The 22,233-nt window shown below is 42.4% G+C and overlaps 1 protein-coding gene across 1 annotated transcript in view; it reads right to left on the reverse strand.

Annotated features, from left to right (window-relative positions):
* Positions 1 to 22,233, reverse strand: part of LOC135207393 (uncharacterized) — a 170,362-nt gene that overhangs the window by 62,695 nt on the left and 85,434 nt on the right. Inside the window, exons 2-3 of the mRNA XM_064239123.1 lie at positions 13,904 to 14,047; positions 9,839 to 9,998 (exon numbers count right to left, since the gene is read on the reverse strand). Of these exons, the coding sequence (XP_064095193.1) occupies positions 9,839 to 9,998; positions 13,904 to 14,047 (304 nt within the window). The remainder of the gene's footprint in view (positions 1 to 9,838; positions 9,999 to 13,903; positions 14,048 to 22,233) is intronic.

Consider the following 22,233-nt stretch of genomic DNA (forward strand, 5'->3'; position numbering starts at 1 on the left):
AGATTCTTAATTGGAAAAGAACATGGCAGGGTTTGCTCACATTCTCATTCTTTGCCAGGAATCCCAAGGAAAGAACAGACAGCTACCTTGGAAAAAACCCACTCTCTTGTCTATAGCCTGCAATTCACTGACCCTTTTAGCTGTAGCCAGAGTTACTAGGAAGAGGGTCTTCTTAGTGAAGTTTCTAGAAGGTACTAAGCGGATGGGTTCGTGAGTCACCTGAAAGCCACTTCAGTACATCAAGATTCCAAGAGACAGTTCTAGACTTTTCTGACTTGGAAGTATCCAGGGATCTAATAAAATCACTAATGTCATTGTTGTATCTGACGTCTGAACCTCTGTGCTTGAACACAGAGTTTAGCATCGCTCTATACTCTTTAATGGTACTGGAAGAGTTTCCTTGAGGATCTTAAAAATAACAGAAAATCTGCTATCTGGGTGATAGTGGTTTCAGAGGAAGATACATTATGTCTTCTACACCAGTTAAGTCTGAAAACTGGCCATTTTAACTGATAGAGCTTGTTAGTAGACGATTGACAACATCTAGCAGTGGCTTCTACCTGCTTGTCTAGAAAAGCCTTACATTTTGACCAGTTGTCTGAGTCTAAATCCTACCAGAGACAGAGACTTCCTCTGAGGAAGAAGTCTTGGGAAGTCCACAATTAGATGAAGAGGGTCTGGAAACCATTCTTTCCTCACCCAGAAAGGAGCTACTACTAGGGTCATGGAGACATTCTGATGACTCGCGAACTTGCTTATCACCTCCCGAATCATTGTGAACGGAGGAAAGGCATGCAGGTCCAGTCCTGTCCAATCTAGAAGCATAGCGTCTGTCGCCCATGCACGAGGGTCCGAAACTGGTGAACAAAAGATTGGCAGACGATTGTTTTTGCTGTCACAAAGATATCTATTGTCGGCTGTCCCCAAAGCCTCCAAAGATCCTTGCAGACCTGGCGCTCTAAGAGTCCATTCTGTCGGAAGCAATTGATCCCATCTGCTGAGTTCGTCTGCTATGACGTTCAGCCTGTCCTGAACAGAGCAAGTAAGAATAGTAATTCTCCGTTGTTCTACCCAAATCAGCTCCTCTCTCGCTGTCTGATAGAGAGTGAAGGAATGTGTGCCCCCTTGCTTGCGGATGTATGACAATGCTGTCGTGAAGTCTGCAAATACTGCCACTATTTTTCCTGACACTTGTCAAGAAAAGTGCTGAAGATTGAGAAATATCCCCAACAGTTCCTTTACATTGATGTGAAGAGTTTTCTGGTTCACCGACCAAAGCCCCGATACCTTTTGAGACTCCAAGATGGCTCCCCGTCCTAGATCCAATGTGTTGGAATATAATCTCAGCTCTGGGTTCTTCAGCTGGAGTGACTTTCCCTCCTGCAGTCTGTCCACAGACAACCACGAGTGGAGATCTGACTTTATCTCCTCGTAGATAGGAAAAATGAACAAGTCCTCCTGAGTCTTGTTTGTCCAGTCTGACTAACGGTCCCACTGCAGAGAGTTCCCAGTAAGCTCATCCACTGAAGGGTTGAGTAGGACTTCCGATTCATGAACTCCCGTACTGTCTGCAGGCTAGAGTCTACTCTTCTGGGTGAGAAAAAAGCCTAAAAAGTCTGAGAGTCCAGAATCATACACAAATATACAATTGTCTGAGATGGAACAAGCCAAGATTTTTGGGCACTGATTAGTATTCCTAGACCCTGAGTCGGAGAAATAAGTTTCTTCAAGTCCCTCGTGCACTGTTCCTCTGAGGGAGAACGTAGAAGCCAGTCGTAAAGGTAAAAGGAGGCGTTTATCCCCATCAGGTGTATCCACCTTGTGAGAGGGGACAATACCCTTGTGAATACTTGAGGCACCATCATCAAACCAAAACAAAGCATTCTGAATTTAAACACCTTGCCTCCAAAAACGAATCAGAGAAGTTTCCTTGACTCTGGGTGAATGGGGATATGGAAGTACATGTCTTCCATATCCAGTCACCATCCAATCCTTTGGATGAAGAGAAGCCAAGATAGAGGCACTTGTCTCCATGCGAAACTTTGCCTTTACAATAAAATGATCCAGATCACTGACATCTGGGACAGGCCTCCAACCCCCTGATGACTTGGGGACTACAAAGAGACAGTTGTAAAATCCCTCTGTGTTGTGATCTACTACTACTTCCGCTGCACTTTTATGGATAAGAGACTGAACCTCTTGTGAGAGGGCCAAATGTCTCTCAGATCCTACAGAGTAGGCTGTTAACTCTATCGGAAAACTGGGCATTGGCGATTTCTGTAAGCGAGGGCTCAAATAACCTTCCCTTAACATCTGAACCACCCAAGGATCCACATCTCTGTGGCTCCATTCCCTCCAGATATAAAGGAGCCTTGCACCTACAGAAACACAGGAGACACACCACTCATTGTTTGATGGAAATCTTGATCGAGGTCATCTTAACAGGTCTGGCGCCAGAGCGCAGGTTTGATCTAGGTTTAGACCGAGAACTGGCTCTGCTTCCTCAAAAGGGACAAGACTGAAGTGGTGAGAATGACTTAGAAGCTGTGGCTACAGGTTCCTTCAGTTTCTTGGCTGACTGAGTTAACAAATTCGTTGTGGATTTACTCTGAAGATCAGCAAGTACTTCTCTCACTGTCGTTTGTGGAAAGAGATACGCCTTGTCCAAAGGAGAGAACAAAAGCAAGCCCATAACAAAAAGAGAGGCAACTTCACTGGAAGCGTCTCTTACTGCCTTGTTTGTGCACAAAAGCACTCCCAACCAATTGGCTGACAGGTCTTCCTCTGAAGATGAACAGTTCTTTTAGTTGCCTTAGTGCCCACCATCCTGTCTAGGAAACTAAATAATTCTTGAATACTTTAGCAGCCCAAAACGCTGAACGTCTGGCCGAGTCCACTAGGGCGGAGAAGTCTCCCTGGGAAAAGGCAAACTCCAAGGGAAGGAGTCTCGCCTGTCGTGTAGTACCTGTAGCATTTCTTAATAAGCTCCAAAGACAGAAACGTAAATGTAGCTTTGCCAAGATCTCTCTTACTAGCTAACCATTCTTCCACCTCTTTCAACACCATCTTGAAAGAGGAAGACAAAACCATCCGAGGGAGCTCTTCTACCAGAGCTTTCCACATAAGGAAAGTAGGGGCAGGAGCCACTGGTTTCCCAGGAGAGAAGAAATCTAAGTAATTCTCTACGAAGAAAGCCATCAGAGAAGTGTATGCTGAATAAGGTTAGGTCTCCTGTCCCACTACTTCATCCTCCGAGGAAATAGGAGTCAACATACTCTCCTTATTGTCTGAAGGTGACTTATTCTTCATAAAATTCATCAGTTCCTCAAGCACGTTTAAGAGGGGCCAACGACTCCTCAACACATGCTACAGTAGAATCAGGAGTAGACCCTGGTACTGAAATTGCCGCTATTGGTGCCAAACGTTCCATATCTGGTGTAACTCCAGGCACCAAAAGAGAAGAGGCGGGTGCCAAGTCAGCAGAAGCAGTCATCAGCCAAGAAAAAGCAGGCACCGAGCAGGAAACAGTGGGCGCCCAGCTGCCTGAAAGGGGCAAGCACCCAGGTACGGGGGCTATACTACCTTGTCTGAGACAGCTGCCAAGGAGCTCAGAGAGGCTGAATGGTGTATGTACAGAAGCAGTGACTATGAAATCTTCATGTGATAGGCACTCCAACAGTGGTGAACGCCTGGCAACTAAAACTGGACAAAAAGAGGAATCTTGGAAGCTAAAAGACGACTGAGGGTCTATACCAACCTCCCTGTACTTCTTAACAGGAGGCAGAGAGCCATCAGAGAGCGAGGAGTGCTTCTTAAGTGGCCTAGAGGCCGATGATCTGGTGAGGACACAGAAGATTTCGACAACAGACGGTGAGCACTGAAAGAGACACCTTTCTAATGGTGCTCTGTCACTCCTTGTGAACCGCCAACAGGTGTGATGGAGGGGGGCAAATCCCTCCGGGACAGTGACCTTCATCTACGAGAACCGGTGGGCCGAACAGCCACCTCCTCAGATAACACAACACTATCATTTCTCACTGCACTTCTGAGAGGCGTGCTCTCCACAAAAGACCTGAAAGAAGTGCCTAAATCTATGATCGCCGTAGCGAGAAAGTCACATTTTTCCTCAAACTTAACATCGAGACTGGCTTTGGTGTCAGGTTTGGAATCATGGGAGCCTGAAACAGGAGTCACTGGCAAAGAAGTAGGAGGGTTAACGATTGGGGAAGTAATAGAACGTTGAGCAGGAGTAGGAAAATCCTCAACTACTGAAGGAAAACTCTACAGCAGCCCTTCTTTTGGCTCTAAGAGCTGCCTTCCTCATCCTATCCCTAGCTTACTTATCCAAAGAGAATTCCAGGTTTTCCATTTAGACTCTTCCCAATCTACACATTCTGGATACGATAAATCCTTAGAACAAGTCTACCCCTTACACTTGATACATTTGGTGTGTGAACTGTAGGAAAATTTTTTCAGTTTAGTTCTACAGCCTTCTGAGCAATACCTAATGCTTGAGGAGCTAGAATCTGACATAATTGAGAGTTAACTATGTAAACAAAACCACAAAATAAAGAATACTGCAATTAATCCCAACAATGACGAAAAATGACCGCCAAAACCACTGATGTTAGTCGGAAGCCGAAAGTGGGCGGGTCCTATACACCTACACTACGTAGAGATAGTGGTGCCACCACAAAATTTGTAAGATTTGACTGCCGAGGTAGTAAACTTTCAGCTACAGGTAATTACTTGGCAAGTTACATGTGTAAAAATGTCTGGTAATGTGACAGGAAGGAAAGTGTCGCCAATTAGTGATCAATGATTTTCACATAATTCTCTCTTTTTCTCTCCCTGTAAGTATGTAATCTTCACACACCCATATTTTTACTGACCATTTTTTTTTTTTTATGGGTGATGTATTAGGCTAACTTTTAAATGAAATTACAAAAACTTTAATTTTATTTAAAAGTCTGCTTAATATTTATGTGAAGACAACTCTCTCTCTCTCTCTCTCGTAGTTAGCGTAGCAGTAATTTTTAATTTATCTAATTTTACCTTTACCTTCTAAAACTGTAAATGCGCTGTTTTAAAGCACAGACACAACTAAAAGCTGTACTAATAGTCCAAATAAAAAGCACTGTTGGTTCATGTTCATAAAAAGGAATTTCAGAACAAAGAGAAAGAGACAGAATAAAGAATTTCTCAAAAGTGGTTGAGAAGACTTCTAAAAACAGATCAGCCGGTCGGAAGAGGGACAGAAGAGAAAAATATGATGTATTAATGTAATATTCACCAACCATTTATGTCTTTTTTCAGGGTAATGTATTAAGCTACCTTTTCCATGAGATTACAGTGACTTTAATTTCATTTAAAAGTTAGCTAAATATTTAGGGAGCATGATTAGGGTCATATTTAGTGTTCAAACTCTAGAAGTAAACAGGGGTCTGGCACCTAACCTCGCATTAGTTAGAGGTATTACTGTAACTGCTATTGCGCTGTAAAAGCGAACTACTGATGTATCCCCCCAGTAATAAACAACAAAACAAGGAAAAACATCCTGAAGCTTTTGGCTGAAGCTACTCGACTTTTGGTTACCAAAGTCCAGGAAATAACCGGCAAAAAAGAAGAAGAAGAAGAAAGAAGAAAGAAAAACTGTTGCTGGCAGAAACAGAATGAAATTGTCTGCCGAGTCGTTCCTAGCCCTCTTGCTAGGGGGCGAGACTGGTGTCACCTACACAATATCAGTACTGCTACTGCGAATTTGAATGAACGAAAATAATAGCTATGTAGAAATTACTTGGTAAGTTACTTACTGTCTCTTCAAGTCAAAGAAAATGTGATTGGGAGCACATAAATTAATACAAGAAGGGTCTTTTAGTTAGGCACTTAAAATCCTCAATGTATCTATCTCTAAAGTAAAACACACAAAAGCAAAATTAAATTTATAGTCTTCGAAGGGCCACCTCCCTTCCTCTTCAGCATATAACTGTTGTATCCTTAAGAAGAAGGGAGGTGGTCCATTTGAAAGCTTAATACATTTCATTTCTGTGCTTTGTGGGTCATACTTAGCCTGGTATACAAGGAAAATAGGAAAATGTGTATTTCATAGTACAATATGTATCTATAACTAATTTTTTTAAAAATAACTTTTCATGGAAAACTACTATGTTACTTATAGTATATTCACTTCAGTATCAATTAATTATTCACAAGATATCTATGGGGAAACAGTGCTACAGCAAATGATTATGTATTATCTACTGATCAAATTACAAGTGCAATGCTGGAAAGGCCAGTCTACCTTGCCTTTTGCCTTAGAGGTGTCATTCATAAGTATCTTGAAACATTTAAGCTCCATTCTCTAAGAGGCACCAGAATACTTGTGAAAAGATCCTTTTCCCGAAATGCACTGCTCCACCTTATATTTTCAACTATAGGTCATTATTCACAGCTTCCTTTGGCATGCTAGTCCTACTTACAGCACCAGGACAGACACTCATGCCAACATTGACAAAGCTGGCAGCTTATGGGTCAGACCATAAAAATGTCTCACTCACAACCTCAACTATGAGAAATCCTAATTCTGATGCATTATTTTTCTCTTTCTGGTGTTCTAGTCTGAGGAAACAACTCAGTTTCAACCATGTTCCTACTTATGCTCATATTCTTACTACAGTAGGTGAATTTTTATTACTCACTTGTAGGCATTTACACTTCTTTTGAGAATTCTACTTCAAACATATCAACACCCTGTCCCTTCACCCTCACTTCAGAGAAAGCTTCAAATTTAGCAAGAGAAAAGAGGCAAAACTTCTAAGCCTGTTCTGGCAATGCTTACCAATATGTGGCCTACTACATTTCAGCTTTCAACTTTGGAAAATGATATTGTTATGATACAATAAAGTTTCATACATACTTACCTGGCAGATATATACATAGCTAAGACTCCGTCGTCCCCGACAGAAATTCAAATTTCGCGCCACTCGCTACAGGTAGGTTAGGTGATCTACCGGCCTGCCCTGGGCGGCACGACTAGGAACCATTCCCGTTTTCTATCATATATTTTCTCTTCCCCCTGTCTCCTTGCGGGGAGGCTGGGTGGGCCCTAATCGTATATATCTGCCAGGTAAGTATGTATGAAACTTTATTGTATCATAGCAATATCATTTTCATACAATCAACTTACCTGTCAGATATATACATAGCTGATTGGCACCCTTCGGTGGAGGGTAAGAGACAGCTACTTCTCGAATAGACAGGTAAACAACATATGTTGTAGGTATAAATAACACCTTGGTTCCTACCTGATAGGTGGTAGACTTCGTGGGTGTTTGCCCCGTAGTCTGCATCACCTCAAGAAACTTTAGCGAAAGACCCCAAGTTATCTTAGCCGTATGAAGGCTATGTCTCCTGGATGCGTCTACCAGACTGGAAAAGTCAGCTTCAGCCGAAGCTGGGAGAGTGAGTCCCATATTCTCCCCAGTCTGGTACCAAATACCTCTCTTGCCCGTAAGTCTAGCGGGAGGCATGCAAAACACCGTTCTGACTAGCTCCTTTTTGGTTAGCATCCAGCTATCCAGCGACTGAAGAGCTCTCTTCATAGAAATCGTCGGCCTCATCTTCAGAAAAGCCAACGACTTCGGCGTCTTGGAGCATGAAAAAAGTGAACGAGGAGAAGGAGGAGCGGCAGGGATCAAGGCATCTCCGTATTCCTGAAGAAGGAGAGCTGTCAAAACTTTATAGTTAGACAGCCCTTCTCTGCCGTGAGTCTCGTCTTCTGAGTCCTCTTCCAATATAGGATCAGAAGGAGAAATCAATTCTCATTCTGGGTCTTCCTGCCCAATAACTCTCTCTACGGGAGACAAACTCCTAATAGGAGAGGGGCTAAGAGCATGTACAGAGCTCCTCTGCAACAATTCAGACGTCTCGCGCCTGGTTAGCTCCTCGCGCTTGGCTGGCGCCTCGCGCCTGGCTGACTCCTCGCGCTTGGCTGGCGCCTCGCGCCTGACTGATGCCTCGCGCCTCTCTAAAATCTCGCGCCTTTCTGGTGCTATATCCTTGTATGGATGACGGTTGTCTGGCGCCTCGCGCCTGGCTGAATCCTCGCGCTGGCTGCGTCCTCAGCGCTCGGTGTGACGCTGCTGGCTTGGCAGACGTATCACGTCTGGTTACATCCTCGCGCCTGTAAAGTGTTTCACGCTTATCTGGCGCTTGAATCCTATAAGACGCTTCTCGTCTGGAGGAAACCTCGCGCTTGACTGGCGCCTCTCGCTTGTCTGGCGCTTCAAAATCGTCAAAAGAGTCTCTATCAGAAGAGATCTCAAACGCCTCACGTCCCACAGGAGCCTCACTCCTGGCGGGAGAAGGAAGACGAGACTTCTTGACAGGAAGCCTCACGTCTTTTCTACGAGGGGGATCCTTCGAAAGGACTCCTACCAAGGCGGATAACTGTTCTTGCACAGCCAAAATGATCCTCTTGGAAGCTTCTCCGGCGTCTTCTTGAACGGGAGAGGGAGACCTCGAAGGAGTTTTGTCCAAGCCAGGGGACGTCAAAACCCTCTTAGCCTTCTTGATCGAGGGAGGCGCTTCTTCCGAAAAGCGTTCGGGGCTTGAATCCAAAATAGGATCTTTCCAGTGCCTTTTCAGGGGCCTGGAAAGGTCCGAATCCTTCCACCCTCGTTTAGGAGAGGGAGAGGCGGACGAAGAGAAGCACTCTCTGAGGACGCTTTTCCTATAGCGGTCCTGAGCAGTCTGTCTAATTACAGAGCCTGCTGAAGGGACACCTGACCGGGGGAATTCTCCACAACCTCCGTACGGCTTTCGACTTTCCTTCTCCTCTGGGCTTGGGAGCTTGGAAGAGGTCTAGGCCTGGGAGCGTCGCAGAGACGGTCAGACGCCCCCTCCACAACACTGGGGACACTCACTTCACTAAAATAGTCACTTTCACAATCCTTACCTTTCATGGCAGCCATTTTGGATTTCATCCTGTGAAGAGTAGCTTTCAGTTCAGCAATTTCCGAGGCCGAATCTGAATGTAAAGCCAGTGAGGGCCCTGATACAGAATTAGAATCAAATGCATAGTTAAGAGAAGAGTTAGAATCATTAAAAGGCTCAATAGGCCTTGTACTACTACCCGCACCCTTAGATGCCGCCCTTCTGACTCTATCCCTTTCTAACTTCTTCAAGTAAGAAGTTAGAGTCTTCCATTCCTCAACATTCAACCTCTCACATTCATGACAGGTGTTAGAAATAGAACAGTCAAAACCTCTACATTTGCGACATACAGTGTGAGGATCAACCGAAGCCTTCGGTATCCTCACCTTGCAGCCTACATCACACACACTCTCACACAACCACTTGAATCAGACATTCTTGAAGAAAAATCAAAAGCAAGTCCAAATCCAGTCCACAGTAGCGAATGCCAAAACAACAATCCAGGTACGTCACCAAAAGTCCACAAAAAGATGATCAATTGTCTAGAAAAGCGAATTCCAGTCAGGAGGTGGCAGCAACGATGTTGATACCACCGGCGACAGAAAATATATGAAAGAAAACGGGAATGGTTCCTAGTCCTGCCGCCCAGGGCAGGCCGGTAGATCACCTGACCTACCTGTAGCGAGTGGCGCGAAATTTGAATTTCTGTCGGGGACGACGGAGTCTTAGCTATGTATATATCTGACAGGTAAGTTGATTGTATGAAAACTTCATATAAATATAAATGTATCTCAATACACAGCAAAACTCACCTATTTGTGAAATGGCCTACTAAATTTCAACATTCAACTTGAAGACTTCATATCTATATAAATCTATCTCAAAAATAAAGGGCAAAACGCACCTATTTGTGAAATGACAACAGCTATGTCAACAAGTCTTTTACCACCAGGTCCAAAAGCATATAGGCCAACATCCCCATAAGTAAGGTCTGTGGATGGAGTCGGAGGATGTCGCTCATCTTCATCTTCATCATCAGAAGAATCTGGAGGTATTAATGGTACCTATGAAGAAAAAAAATACTATGAATAGATATATTACAAGAAATAACTCCTCCAAAAATAGTCATTGCAATAAGTAAAGTAGACAGTAAATGTCACATACGTCTGTAGCACTACTGCCAAATTATTTGTTAACATAAAACAGAAATTATTAAATATTTTCATATAAAACAGTAATTATTAAATATTTTAACAATCATACAAGTGTTCAATTTTGAGTAATTTTCCTGTTTCTCAAGGATAGTTACTAATTAACTGAGAACTCATCAACAGACAAAACTATCTTGAATATAACAGGAGGACCTCCATGCCCATAACTATACTAGTCCCTGGTTATCAGGCGACTTGGTTATCAGCGATCCAGTTTTATGGGGCTTGTCTAGCGCCGAAAATCACGCCATAATGAGTCGATTTCCAGTTATCGGCGCCAATAATAGTTATTGCCCCAATACATCCCTAACAGAGGCGCCATTATTTTCAAAATGACAAAATCTTTGAGATATATTGTCATGTTGTACCATCAGTCATGTTTGTATAGCAATACTGTGCACATTATACCAGCTTTGTGTACAATCTTATTTTGGAATGTCATTTCAGTTTGTTTGATTTCTAAATCTTAATTGAGTTTAACCAATGTTTGATTTGCCTTTTTCAGTCTTTCACTGAATTCTGACTCAGAGAAAACCTGTACTGGAAATCGGTGTTCAACCTCATTAATCTTTTCTCCATCTAACATTAATCAATCCCTTTGTGCATAGTCTGTCTTTAGTACTTCTGCTTTTCTAACAATTATTTTAGTTTGTTTTTCAACTCCCTAGATATATGTAATGCATTTTATTAAGCAAGGTTTGTAAATCTTATTGTGATGGGCTGGTTAAAATAGCATTATCTGCAAATCTAAGTCTGTCAACTTTCTAGTGTAAATCCAACTGAAACCTCTTCCACCTCTGCCCAATTTTTTCATCATAAAATGTATGAGGGCAAACAAAAAATGTTAAATAACATACCCCTGTAGCAGCACCATTCTATTTTTCTTTAAATTCATCTTACATGGCCTAATCACATTAACTTTGCATTTATTTCACTCATGGATAATTCCAATTAGCTTTACATCCTTAACAGGTATGCCACAGCAATGCATGACCATCCATAATTAGTCTTCAGATGTTGCCAAATGCCTTCTCATCATCAACGAAAGCTATCAGAAGAGCTCTACAAATTCAAAACACTGCTCCACAGCATGTCATAACATATAATACTATTGTATTTGATTTGTCCAATATGTACCTGCCTTTTCTAGAACCAGCTTGTATCAATTGTATAAATTTCTTTCTATAGCCTGCTGAGAATAAGTATACCAAATATTTTTATTGCAACCTACCAAAATGCAATGTCTCAACAGTTACCAAATCTAGCCACCTTTCTTTGGTACCTATGCCATACATTCCAATACCCTTTATCAGGATTTGTTTTCTCATTCCATATTCTACAAAACAGTCCAGTTAAGTTTCTATACTAAAATCTGGTCTGAAGTGATGCCATAACAACCTGATGTTTTCCATCTCATAATTTCATTTACTCTTTATTCCACCTCAAAAGCTATGAATTTATTCATAAGTGCATCATGGTCTCCTTTATCATCTGGAATGTCCACTTCTCTCCCTCCCACCTCTAATTCATAATGATACTAAAATGTTCCATCCAACAATGTTTCTCTCCATATGATTATGTATGTTACTGACCCATCCCAATTTCTGACAAGTATTTTCCTCTTTTTTCTTTTATCATCTTTTGTCACGAACATTGCCCCTTATGCCTAATAAGAAACTGAAACATTTATAAAGTAAAGACTCAAACCCATATGTAGAGTTTGATGGTAGTTTGAGGATTGATAGTCCAGGCCAAAATATGTCCCTTTGTGATATCCCCTTGAGGAAATACATGCATGATTATCTGAGCTGCACCCCTTCGCCACACTTGTTTTCTGCCCCCCCGTTCTGGCGGATGACTTTTGTTTTCCGGAAGCATACGATGAAGGCTATAGCGGAAGGGAAATCCATTTGTGGGAGTAGTTTTGATGACTGACTGAAGGGCATCAAGACAAGACCTATCTTTCTGAAGCTTTTCCTGGGCAGACCCTCTCTTACCTGTGATGGCGACATGTACCCACTGATTTCGCCAACCCAATTCTGCTACAGGAAGGAAAAGCCCATAGAGGCTGTACCCAGTTATCGGTGGGGGTTCCATTCCCGTGGTGATGCTGATAAGCGAATACCGCCATTAACCAAAACTTGGCGATTTATGGTGCCGATAACCAGTTATAGGTGCCATAAACAGCATTATGGCACCCCTGTTAGGTATGTTATGGCGCCGATAACCAGAACTCAGCCTGTTATGGTGCAAGATGAGTGCCATAGAACCGGATCGCTGATAACCGAGTCTGCCAATAACCAGGGACTGCCTGTACTCAATTCTTTTATGAGAGTATACACAAATTGCACCAGGTATGTCTGGAAACCGTGAGGAAGCTGCCCTTATTCTCTATCTTTTTCTCTCAACCTATTTTCACCTTTCATTATTCCTTCTGTTGATAAACTACAAGTGTTATGTAAAATCTTTGTCAAGTCTTTCCTTGAATTCAATTAATTAAAGTAATAATTATACCACTTGGCAGTAATAGAAGTACATAAAGTAATTACCTCGTGCTCTTTATCTTTGTCTAAACAATAGGCATATTCAGGTAAATTTAAACTCATCAGGCATCTATTTGCCTTTCAGGAGTTGATGTCTAGTGTTATTTGGTTAATGCAGGTTCATCCTGACCTAAATATGCATGAAGTCAACACTAACGATTTCTGTTGCCATTCATGATTTATTGACTTATCTAGGGATGGATTCCCCTTTATCAGTGTTCCCTAATAGCATTTATTCTATTTAATTGAGTGCTGCCTGTGTATTCCATTAGTACTCTTAATTTTACTTTGTAAATTGTATAACCAGCCTGGGAAGAGCCGTTGTTAGGCTCAGAGGTCTGGATAAACTAATCCTTTAAAATAAATAAAGCCAATTATTGCTTACTTAGGCTGTCATTTTGGCAACCTACACTACCCTTTCCCCATTTCTTGTTTATGATCTGTGGCCCCATTAGCAAGGCTATCTAATTTCCCATAAATTAACACTCACAGGGCTAGCAGACCTAACACTCTTTACCTACTGAAAATCATTATAATTCTGTAGGCTAAGTTAACACCTGCCATAACTTGGATACATGACTATGTCCACATCAGCCTGTTTGTCCAAGTGTGTGTGTGTGTGTGTGTGTGTGTGTGTGTGTGTGTGTAACATACTTTCCCAATTCATGTCACTTCATACCTCTACACTCAATGGTATCCATAAGAAGTTTCTTAACTTTTACAGTAACACTTTGTCATTTGGCAAAAATGATCAACAACACTGAACTTACATTTCTTGTACAAAATGGCGGGCATAATCCTTTAGATAATCTAATGACAACAGCAAGGATAAGACCTCTCTGGATCCAGGTTATATCATTCAATATATGGAGTTTTGCTCTAGATTATAGGAATTCTCACCCAATACAAGAGTACATCTTGGCAGACATCAGTGATAGTTATTTAGGGAAGAATAAATATTTATTCATAATTGAATAAATATTTATTACAAAAAGCAAGCATACAACAATAACAGAAATTTATATCAGAATAATTAACCAATTTTTCTATACTCTAAGAATACTGAAACGCATCAAACTAAAGGAAAACACATGACAAACCTATTTATTTTAAACAAAATACACTGAAGCCTACAGCAGTATATCCCCATTTGTTCTAGTGAATAAGTTCAATACTGTTGGTAATTACGTGTGCTACTCAATTGAATGTCCTTACCTTTGTATCCATTATAATTGAACGTCCACCAGCTCTTCCACCAGACGATAAAATGGCATACTTGCAGTCAATCAGCATCAACATAGCTGCTACACTAAGGTATCCAACTATAGCCATTATTAGGGCACCCTCCATAATACCAGACTGAAAAAAAAAAAAAAAAGTACTGAAATGAAGATATTGTACCAAATTTACTAAATGTTTATATTCACTTGTGCATTTACTATGTATAGAAACCAGAGCCTTTTACATAGGAGTACATATTCCTAATGCAGCCTGGGAAAGGTTGTTGGAACTCAGTAACAAGGTGATTAACTGTACGCCTCTACTCACATGCCGTAAGCCGGAACTTTTTTCTTGTGCATTAAGGACAATGTGAGTAGACGAGGCAAGATCATGATACAAGGCTCTGGTTTGTGTAACTATGTAAAAAAGCAGCAATATCTGCTCAACTGTAATTGGTGGGTTCAAATGTCACGTTGACAAACACCTCCCCACAACCATTATTAAAAGCGTGGAAGGAGTCTCACTTAATGAACTGAAGCTCTGAACATAAGAATACTCTCTTGTGCAGTTTACCAGCACCAAGACTTGTTTCAGCAAGTACTTGGCTTAAGTGCTGCCTTGCAGTGGAAGGAGTGAAAGTGTGAAGGTAGAGAGAGAAACCAATAACAAACCAATTCAACCTTCCGCCTTATGCCCTCTGAGTATCTTTGAACCTTAGGTATGATGCTTTTGTTTGAGAGAAACTGTTGAGCAGCCATCATTTGTCCTAAAGAGGTGTTCCAAGACTTGAGGGAACTGTCTCTGAACTGAAATGAGGTAAGGGTAGTTGATACTGCCATACACCTTTCTCATTATCTGTGAAACAGATAAGTTTCTCCCAAAGACTAGGGATGCCTAATGCCCAGCCCTTTCAGTCACTTCAGGAAGGCAGAAAGTGTTCTTGGACACATCTATCCTATCTTGTGCCTGCCAGAGCTAACAAACAGGCACCAACACTCTGGCCTTACATGTCATCTCAATCTGAGCTAGTATCACAAGACTCACACTTGGTGCAAAAACATCTCAGCAGGATTCCCACAATAAAGTCCAAGAAAGCTTTGAATCTCATCAACAGATGGGCTCTGAGTTTCTCCCATAAACATGGGAAAAATAAAAAACAAGATTCCCAACCTTCTGAGAGTTCTCAAGGGCTAGAACAGCACCTGAGTTATGCTGGGAGGATGAATCTCTACCCATCTGGAAGCTGAAGCCTTTGAGGCAACTGTTTGAAGCTCTTCATAAGCATGGAGAACTCAACTGAGGAAGCGAGGTCCATGTCTTGCAGCTGGCAAACCTGGATCAAGGAAGAACAGTAGCCTTTCACTATAGGGAATGTGAGGAGCTCACCTCAATGAAGGTAGGTGAGAAAGTTTGTCATATGCTGAGCATTAGCTCTCACCAGTCAGAAACACTATAATTCAAGAAAAGCCTCTCTCTTGCAGAGAAGAGTAGGCCAGGAGAGAATCTCTCAATGAGCCTTAACCAAGATATAGGAGATTGGGATAACAAAAGACAAGGAGCCAAAGAAGAGCTCCAAAGTCATTGTGACCCCCAGAGTAACTAACACTCAGTTAACCACGCATCATACCAGACTGAATGGAGGAAGGGCATACACATCCAGATTGTTCGAAGGGTGCTAAAGGCACCCTCCAGAGCAGCCAAGGGGCATGTAGCAATGGAGCAAAATACTGGAGGTTTCATACAAGTTGATCATCAGTGTTCTTAAAAGTTCAAGAAGACTTTCTTCCACATGAGGATATTGGGGACCACTGCCTGCTGCTGGCAGATGACCTTGACAACATGGAAAACTGCCCACTTATGCACATGCATTGCTCATGAATGGTATAAAATGACCCATTGCAAGATCTTGGAATGTTTGTAGGGCTAGTAGCAGTGCTGCATGCATTTCTTAGACGAAGGTTCTGCGCCCACATACGTACATGAATATGAGACACTACCAAGGTGTGTGCCCCACCACTTTTTTGACTCATCCAAGAACAGAAACATCTCTAGCACTGGAGGTTTAAAAGAATTTCCACAAACAAGCTCCTGTCAATCAGCCACCAAATAAGGCCCTCCCTCACTTCTTGGCTCAAGGGCACTAAGTGAGAGGGAGAGTTGCTTAGGGCTAACCAATACTATTTCAGTTGCTCTAAATTGAACATAAGTGGCGGTGCCTTTGAGGCCTCAGTTTCTCCTGACAGAAGATGAGCAAAGGATAACCTGTTTCTATGGGAATTGTGTTTTTCCCTCCCTGAGCTTTCTGCCACAAGTCTGATAGGTGAACTCTTGCAACTGTTTTATATATCAGCATACTCTAGTACTTTGCCTCTTCTTCTAGCCTATAGTGATCCCAGATCAAGCAAATGTGAGGTGACAGTCTCTGTTTTTGAGCAAATGCACCTCTGAGTACTATATACCATAAATCAGCCAGATAATGAAAAATATGTATCCCATGCCAGAGGCCCCAAGCTGTTACCAATAGGGTAGTGTAGGTTCAACCACCAATGCTTCTGGAGAGACAGGCAGAGAGTAACCACAATAACTAAATGCTTTGAGAGTGGGTTGAGCTTCTTCCTGTCTATGAAGGCATGGGAAGGTCTGGACTCTGGAGGCACTCGTGCACAATACAGGGACAGGCACCACACCATGCAAGGAGGTTACCACACACACACACACACACCCTGCACGGTTTTTAGACCATCATACACACCACGCATGGGACAAACGTGGCTCTACCAAATATGGGCGATGAGCTGTGCTCTCCACACACCAGGTGAACAAGCTGAGTCTTTCTACTGCCTGGGAAGACATTTTAACTCTTACCATATGAACTCCTGGTGAAACATGGAAGGAGAGCACTACTCATAACAAAGAAGTGCTGGTCAATGGAGGTACTACCAAGATGACTGATGAGACCCATGTCAGGCCTACCTAAAGTGAACTTCACACTTGCAGGTGGATAGATATCGTTTCCTCCCCCATATTGAAAAGGCACTCAATCAAAACCCTACAGATCTTATAGTGAGAGCTCTTCAAGGACTCTGAGCATTTACCATTTCTGAGAAATGTGGGTCAAATGAAGTACCAGACTTGTTGGTCTCACCTACGACTGCCATATCTCCAGTCAATTTATCACCAGCAGGTGGACACACAGTCACGTCCCTGAGATGGAGAATGTGCTCTCACAAAATCCTACAATACTCTCCTCTTCTTTCTGTGGGAGGAGGGTGAGGAGGGGGCAAGAAAGCACTCAAGGAGTAGGATGAAGAGGAAGAGGAAAATAGAAAGCATTTCTGTTGCCTTTCTTTGCACCTATACTGTGTCTTAGCCTCCAATGAAGCTTGCAGCCATGGCTGATGCAGCAGGGGTATCTTCCACAGGAAGAAAAAACTATATACTTCAGAAATCTCAATAGCACTGGGCTCCTAGCATTTACAGCAACAGCATATGGTAGCAGTCATTGTAGTAATGGAATATTGAGCAAAATCTCCCATGCTTACCCCTCTCGGCAGAGGGTGGTGCACTCAGGAGGAACAGGAAGGTGTTTCATGGCAATGAGAAATTGGTAGGCTAACTCTTCCACCAAACAATTCCATACATAACATTTAAGAGCTACTTTCAATTTAGTAAATCACATGGCACTTAATAAACTTTAGAATTTTGGAGTGAGTGGATATGTCTTAGGTTTAATTCAAGATTTTATTACAGGTAGGCAGCAATGAGTTGCTGTTGAAGGGATCTTCAGTGAACCAAGACCTATTGTGTCTGGAGTTCCACAGGGCAGTGTTCTTGATCCACTTTCATTTTTAGTGTGCTATATGTACAAGTGATATGGTTACTGGCCTGGATAACAAGATTGTTCAGTATACCAGTGATGCTACACTTGTGGATGTTATAGTCTCCACTCATGAAAAATGAAGCTGCCATTTGTCTCAATTGATACATGGAGCGGATTAGTGAATGGTGTAGTCGGTGAGAGGTACGAGGCTGAACTCCGGCAAAACAAAAACTGTTGATTAACAGATCTCGTACAGACTTTCCACCCAATCCTCCCTCCCAAGTCAATAGGACTCTGCTGAATGAGTCTGAAGCTTTAGCTATTCTATGTGTAACTTTTGACTCATATTTTACTTTTGAGAAACATCTAATGAATGTGTCAGAAAATGCCGCACAAAAGTTAAGTATGTACTATTATATGAAAGGCCTCGTATATTTGTAACATTCAAAATCAGTGCAACTTCTTTATGTCATTTGTCTTAATTTACTAGAATAGTACTATTCTCTGGTATGAATGCCTGCTTCTGTCACAGATTTCTCTATTTTAGATAGAGAGGTTCATGGTGGAAGATTTAAGACTTGGACCATCAACAGTTAGTCTCGGTTGTAAATTTTTCATAAATTGTATTTCAACAGAGATCTTTCACATTCTCAATTGATCCCTGATTCCCTTTTCCTGCTGAGAGCAACCAGATTTACCAAACAGCAGCACCAATATGCAGTAAATGTGCCTTGCTGTAAAACTTCTCAATTCCACAGGTACTTTATTCCTCACTGTACTGTTGGACAGTTGAACACTCACCTTAAGGATGTCGTGCAATTGGAACTTTTATGAGTTCCAGCAAAGATGCAATGCATTACTACCCTAGCATTTAAATACATTTTTATCTATTTATTAATATGACAAAGAAGCCATAAAACCAGGTAAAAACACACACAAACACACTAAAGGAATGAAAAGGGCAAGAACCGGGGAAAAGGCCAAGAGAGGAAAAAACCCAACTCTTGTCCAGGCGGTAAAGAAAAGACTGGAGTAGATGTTCGATGTTTGACCACTCTTCACCCGATCTACGCATGCATTGCCAGATACCACAAGATTCCTTGCTTTCATCTGCTTTTTTACCGGATCCAGCTAGGCGCTAGAAATTATCCTATTGTTAAGACCGAGGGTTTGTTTGCGTGTGAACAATGATTTTTTTAATAAGCAAGATCTCTTCTCTCTGTATTTCCCCTTACCTCATCTCACTTCTTCCTAATGAACACCATATTCTTTGGAAGCTTGAATTTCAAGTCAATGGCCCTGTAGGGTTCATCTTTTGAATAATACTACTACTAACACCACAACAACAGAGTAGTATACAATAGGGATCCACCTAAATGGAGTTCAAGAAGGTTGGTCGTAAGAGCGAAGAGGAGTGCACTGCCTCTGACAACTTGATTGGAATATAGGAGCTGCATGATCAAGTCAGAATTCTGGGCCTTTTCGAAATGAGTGAGGTATCGTAACTCACCCGAAAATGGGCTGTGAAGAATATTTAGAGTCAAGTCTCCTTCCTCCCCTTGCTAGAGGAAGGAGTGGGATTGCTTCTATGATTCTGATAAGAAACATAAAAAGGAAGCTCTATGTGTAAGCTTACCACATCAATCGCCCAACCAGCCAGTGTAAGTTCGAGTCCTATCCTCAACCCGAAGGAAGAGCAATGGAAGGACGAGGTGGGAAAGGTGGAGAGGCCAGTCACTCTCGCATCCCTCTTACCTCTAGAACTGCACACCATAGGCGACAACTTGTCCTCTTGAAGGAGCCGGGTGAGCAAACACAACATGCAAGCATCCACCACCGGTCCAAGGAAATGAGGTTCCAAGGACCTGTGGGCAGGCCCGAAGGAAAAGATAAATATGGTCGCAATGAGACCTTATCTATCTTCTTGTCCGACATATTCTTCGGAGTGATGACAAGTATTCATCCACTGGACTATCCAACTGCAGAGAAGTCTCTCACTGTCTCGTAATACTCAGAGAGAGAAGTGTCATCGGACACTTCTACAATGGCAGTCCGCAGCAGATAAAGACACCGATACTCCATGGTGGGTGTTGATCCTTATGAGTACAGCAACACACCAATAGGACAAAGTACGTAATGACTGATCTGGATCAACCAATACAAAGTCCACAACGTAGCTCATGACGGTCTCAGACTCTTCAACAGCTGCCGACTGACTGTGCTCAGTGAGTGGCAAGCCATGAGCCATCATGCATCCGAAACGTAGTCACAACATGACACCCGCCTTTTGAAGGGTTATGCCGAGAGCAACCATACAAGTCGTCTATCTTGTTTGCCACTGATGTTGGGAGACGTGATGATGATCTCTCAAGGCATGCATCCATCAGACGAAAGTCAATTGCCTTCTGGAGACCGAGGTCCCTGATGGCAAGACAGTTCTCTAGTAGTTGAATCTCAACTAAGGAGAAACAATACTAGTATATGATAGTGAATAGCTAAGGTGAATGTGGACCTACGTCTTTACAGTTGAATCGAGAGAAGTAAACTCTCAAGATTCTGAACATAGAAAAAGTCCCGTTGATGACACCAACCAATGAAGACGGCTTTAATCCCTGCAGTTTTACAGAGGACTGAAAAAGCTAAACCGCTATTTCATTGCTGTTCGGCAAGAAAGTCGGAGTTTGCAATGAAAGCGGAGTGTCTTTCAGTAATGAAAACACAGGGATTGTACTACCTGAAGAACTGCTTCTGGTGGGCTGGATCAGGGAGGACATTTCTATTTACCTTGGATGCAGAGCTGGCAGGGCAGGGAACAGGCGAAGTCTTCTGTTATTCATTTACAATTCGGGGTGAACAAAGAATAATTGCACACCTTATGAATTACGAAATGTATATTAGAGGACAAACTCAGATTATCTGAAGAATATCATTCTGCGTCATCACAGCGGTAGGTGCAATGAAGCGGAAGACTAGGCTACAGACCTCTGTTACCATGAGGTAAACAGAAAGATGATAACAAGTCTAGTGAGATATCTCTGTCTGAAAATTCTCGCAATGGCAAAAGGCGATGCAGGAGAGATGGTCATACACGTATGCGAGAATTCCAGCCAACCAGAGACCTAAGTCTGTGATTGCCAAGCAGAGATTCAAATCGGTGGTCAATCCTCGACAGAGAACAGAGAGACAATACCAACCGAAATATCTCGGTAGGCTGGCAGCGCCGTACACCGCTAGATCTTGCTAAACTTGTCATTATCCTGAGTTGCCAGGTATTCCATCCAATGAAGGAATGCATTCGGCTAGAACCACTGAGTGCAAAAAAGATATGCTCAAGCATTTGCATTTTAACCGAAATGGGAGGGGAGAAAACCCTCCTATTCAGTGAATGCAAATGCTGTGGTGCTGTTGGTAAACAATACCACTAGTATCTCAAAATTGAAACCAGTAACTCTTGGGAGGCCTGCAAGGCAGTCCCAAGTTGTGGGTCAATTAAGAGAAGATACTATTCATCTCGGTCACATAACCGTAGAGATATAACTACACTTACGGGCTTACTACTCAGACAATTCAACTGATAACAGAAGCATATCGCGAAAGAAATATAATTAGTATATTTGTAGGTTCCTGTACATCGAACTCCGGCCTAAATTCTCTTTCATTCAAGGAACAAGAATAAGGACTGGAAGCAGACCTCCTTCATTCTCTAATGAAAAGAGCGAAGGTGAAGTTTTCCCAAAGCGAGACTTTTACGGTGATAACAGGATACCGAAGACGACTAGTACAAGCCGAACTGGATGTTCCCAAAACAGTAGCACTATGGAGGAGTTATGGAGTTCCATTTGACAACGTCTGTGTGTGTGAGAGAGAGAGAGAGAGAGAGAGAGAGAGAGAGAGAGAGAGAGAGAGAGAGAGAGAGAGAGAGGGGGTAATTGGTGTTTGGTGGTTAACGACTGAATTGGCTGTTGGTGAGTTCTGAGTTGTTTGCTGGTGCTGTTAGCTGTTGGAGTTCTGTTTCTGTGTTTTTTAGTCAGTCTTGGGTTAGAGCCTGTGACAGTCAGTAGTGTCGGGAGCAGTTGGTTGAAAGCCTTGATAGTCAGCTGAGTTGTGTGTTTGTTCCGATACGTAATACAAACCATCGGTCCTTTAACAATAGGAAGTAGCTAGCGGCAGCTGGAACGGTCGTAAGCTTCGAACAAGGGGAGAACGGTAGTTAACTGCTTGTCCGACAGTCGCGCGGCTGGGAGGTAAACAAATCACTTTTGCTTTCGGCCGCGGGTGTGAAGACGTGTTTCGTCATCGCTCTCTGCCCCGCTTCATCGTCGTATGCTTTGTTTATATTGTGTTTTCTACTAATGGTTTGTTTGACTTGAAAATGAAACTGTAAGTACACTGTTTTCATTTTCATTACTTAATTATGAACCAACATGGAGCTATCGCCGTAGATGCGGTGATTTCCTCTCTTTTCATGAATTGAACCCTTGAATTATATCTCGGTGCCGAGGCC

This window comes from Macrobrachium nipponense, chromosome 32, assembly GCF_015104395.2.
Source record: "Macrobrachium nipponense isolate FS-2020 chromosome 32, ASM1510439v2, whole genome shotgun sequence".
NCBI lineage: Eukaryota > Metazoa > Arthropoda > Malacostraca > Decapoda > Palaemonidae > Macrobrachium > Macrobrachium nipponense.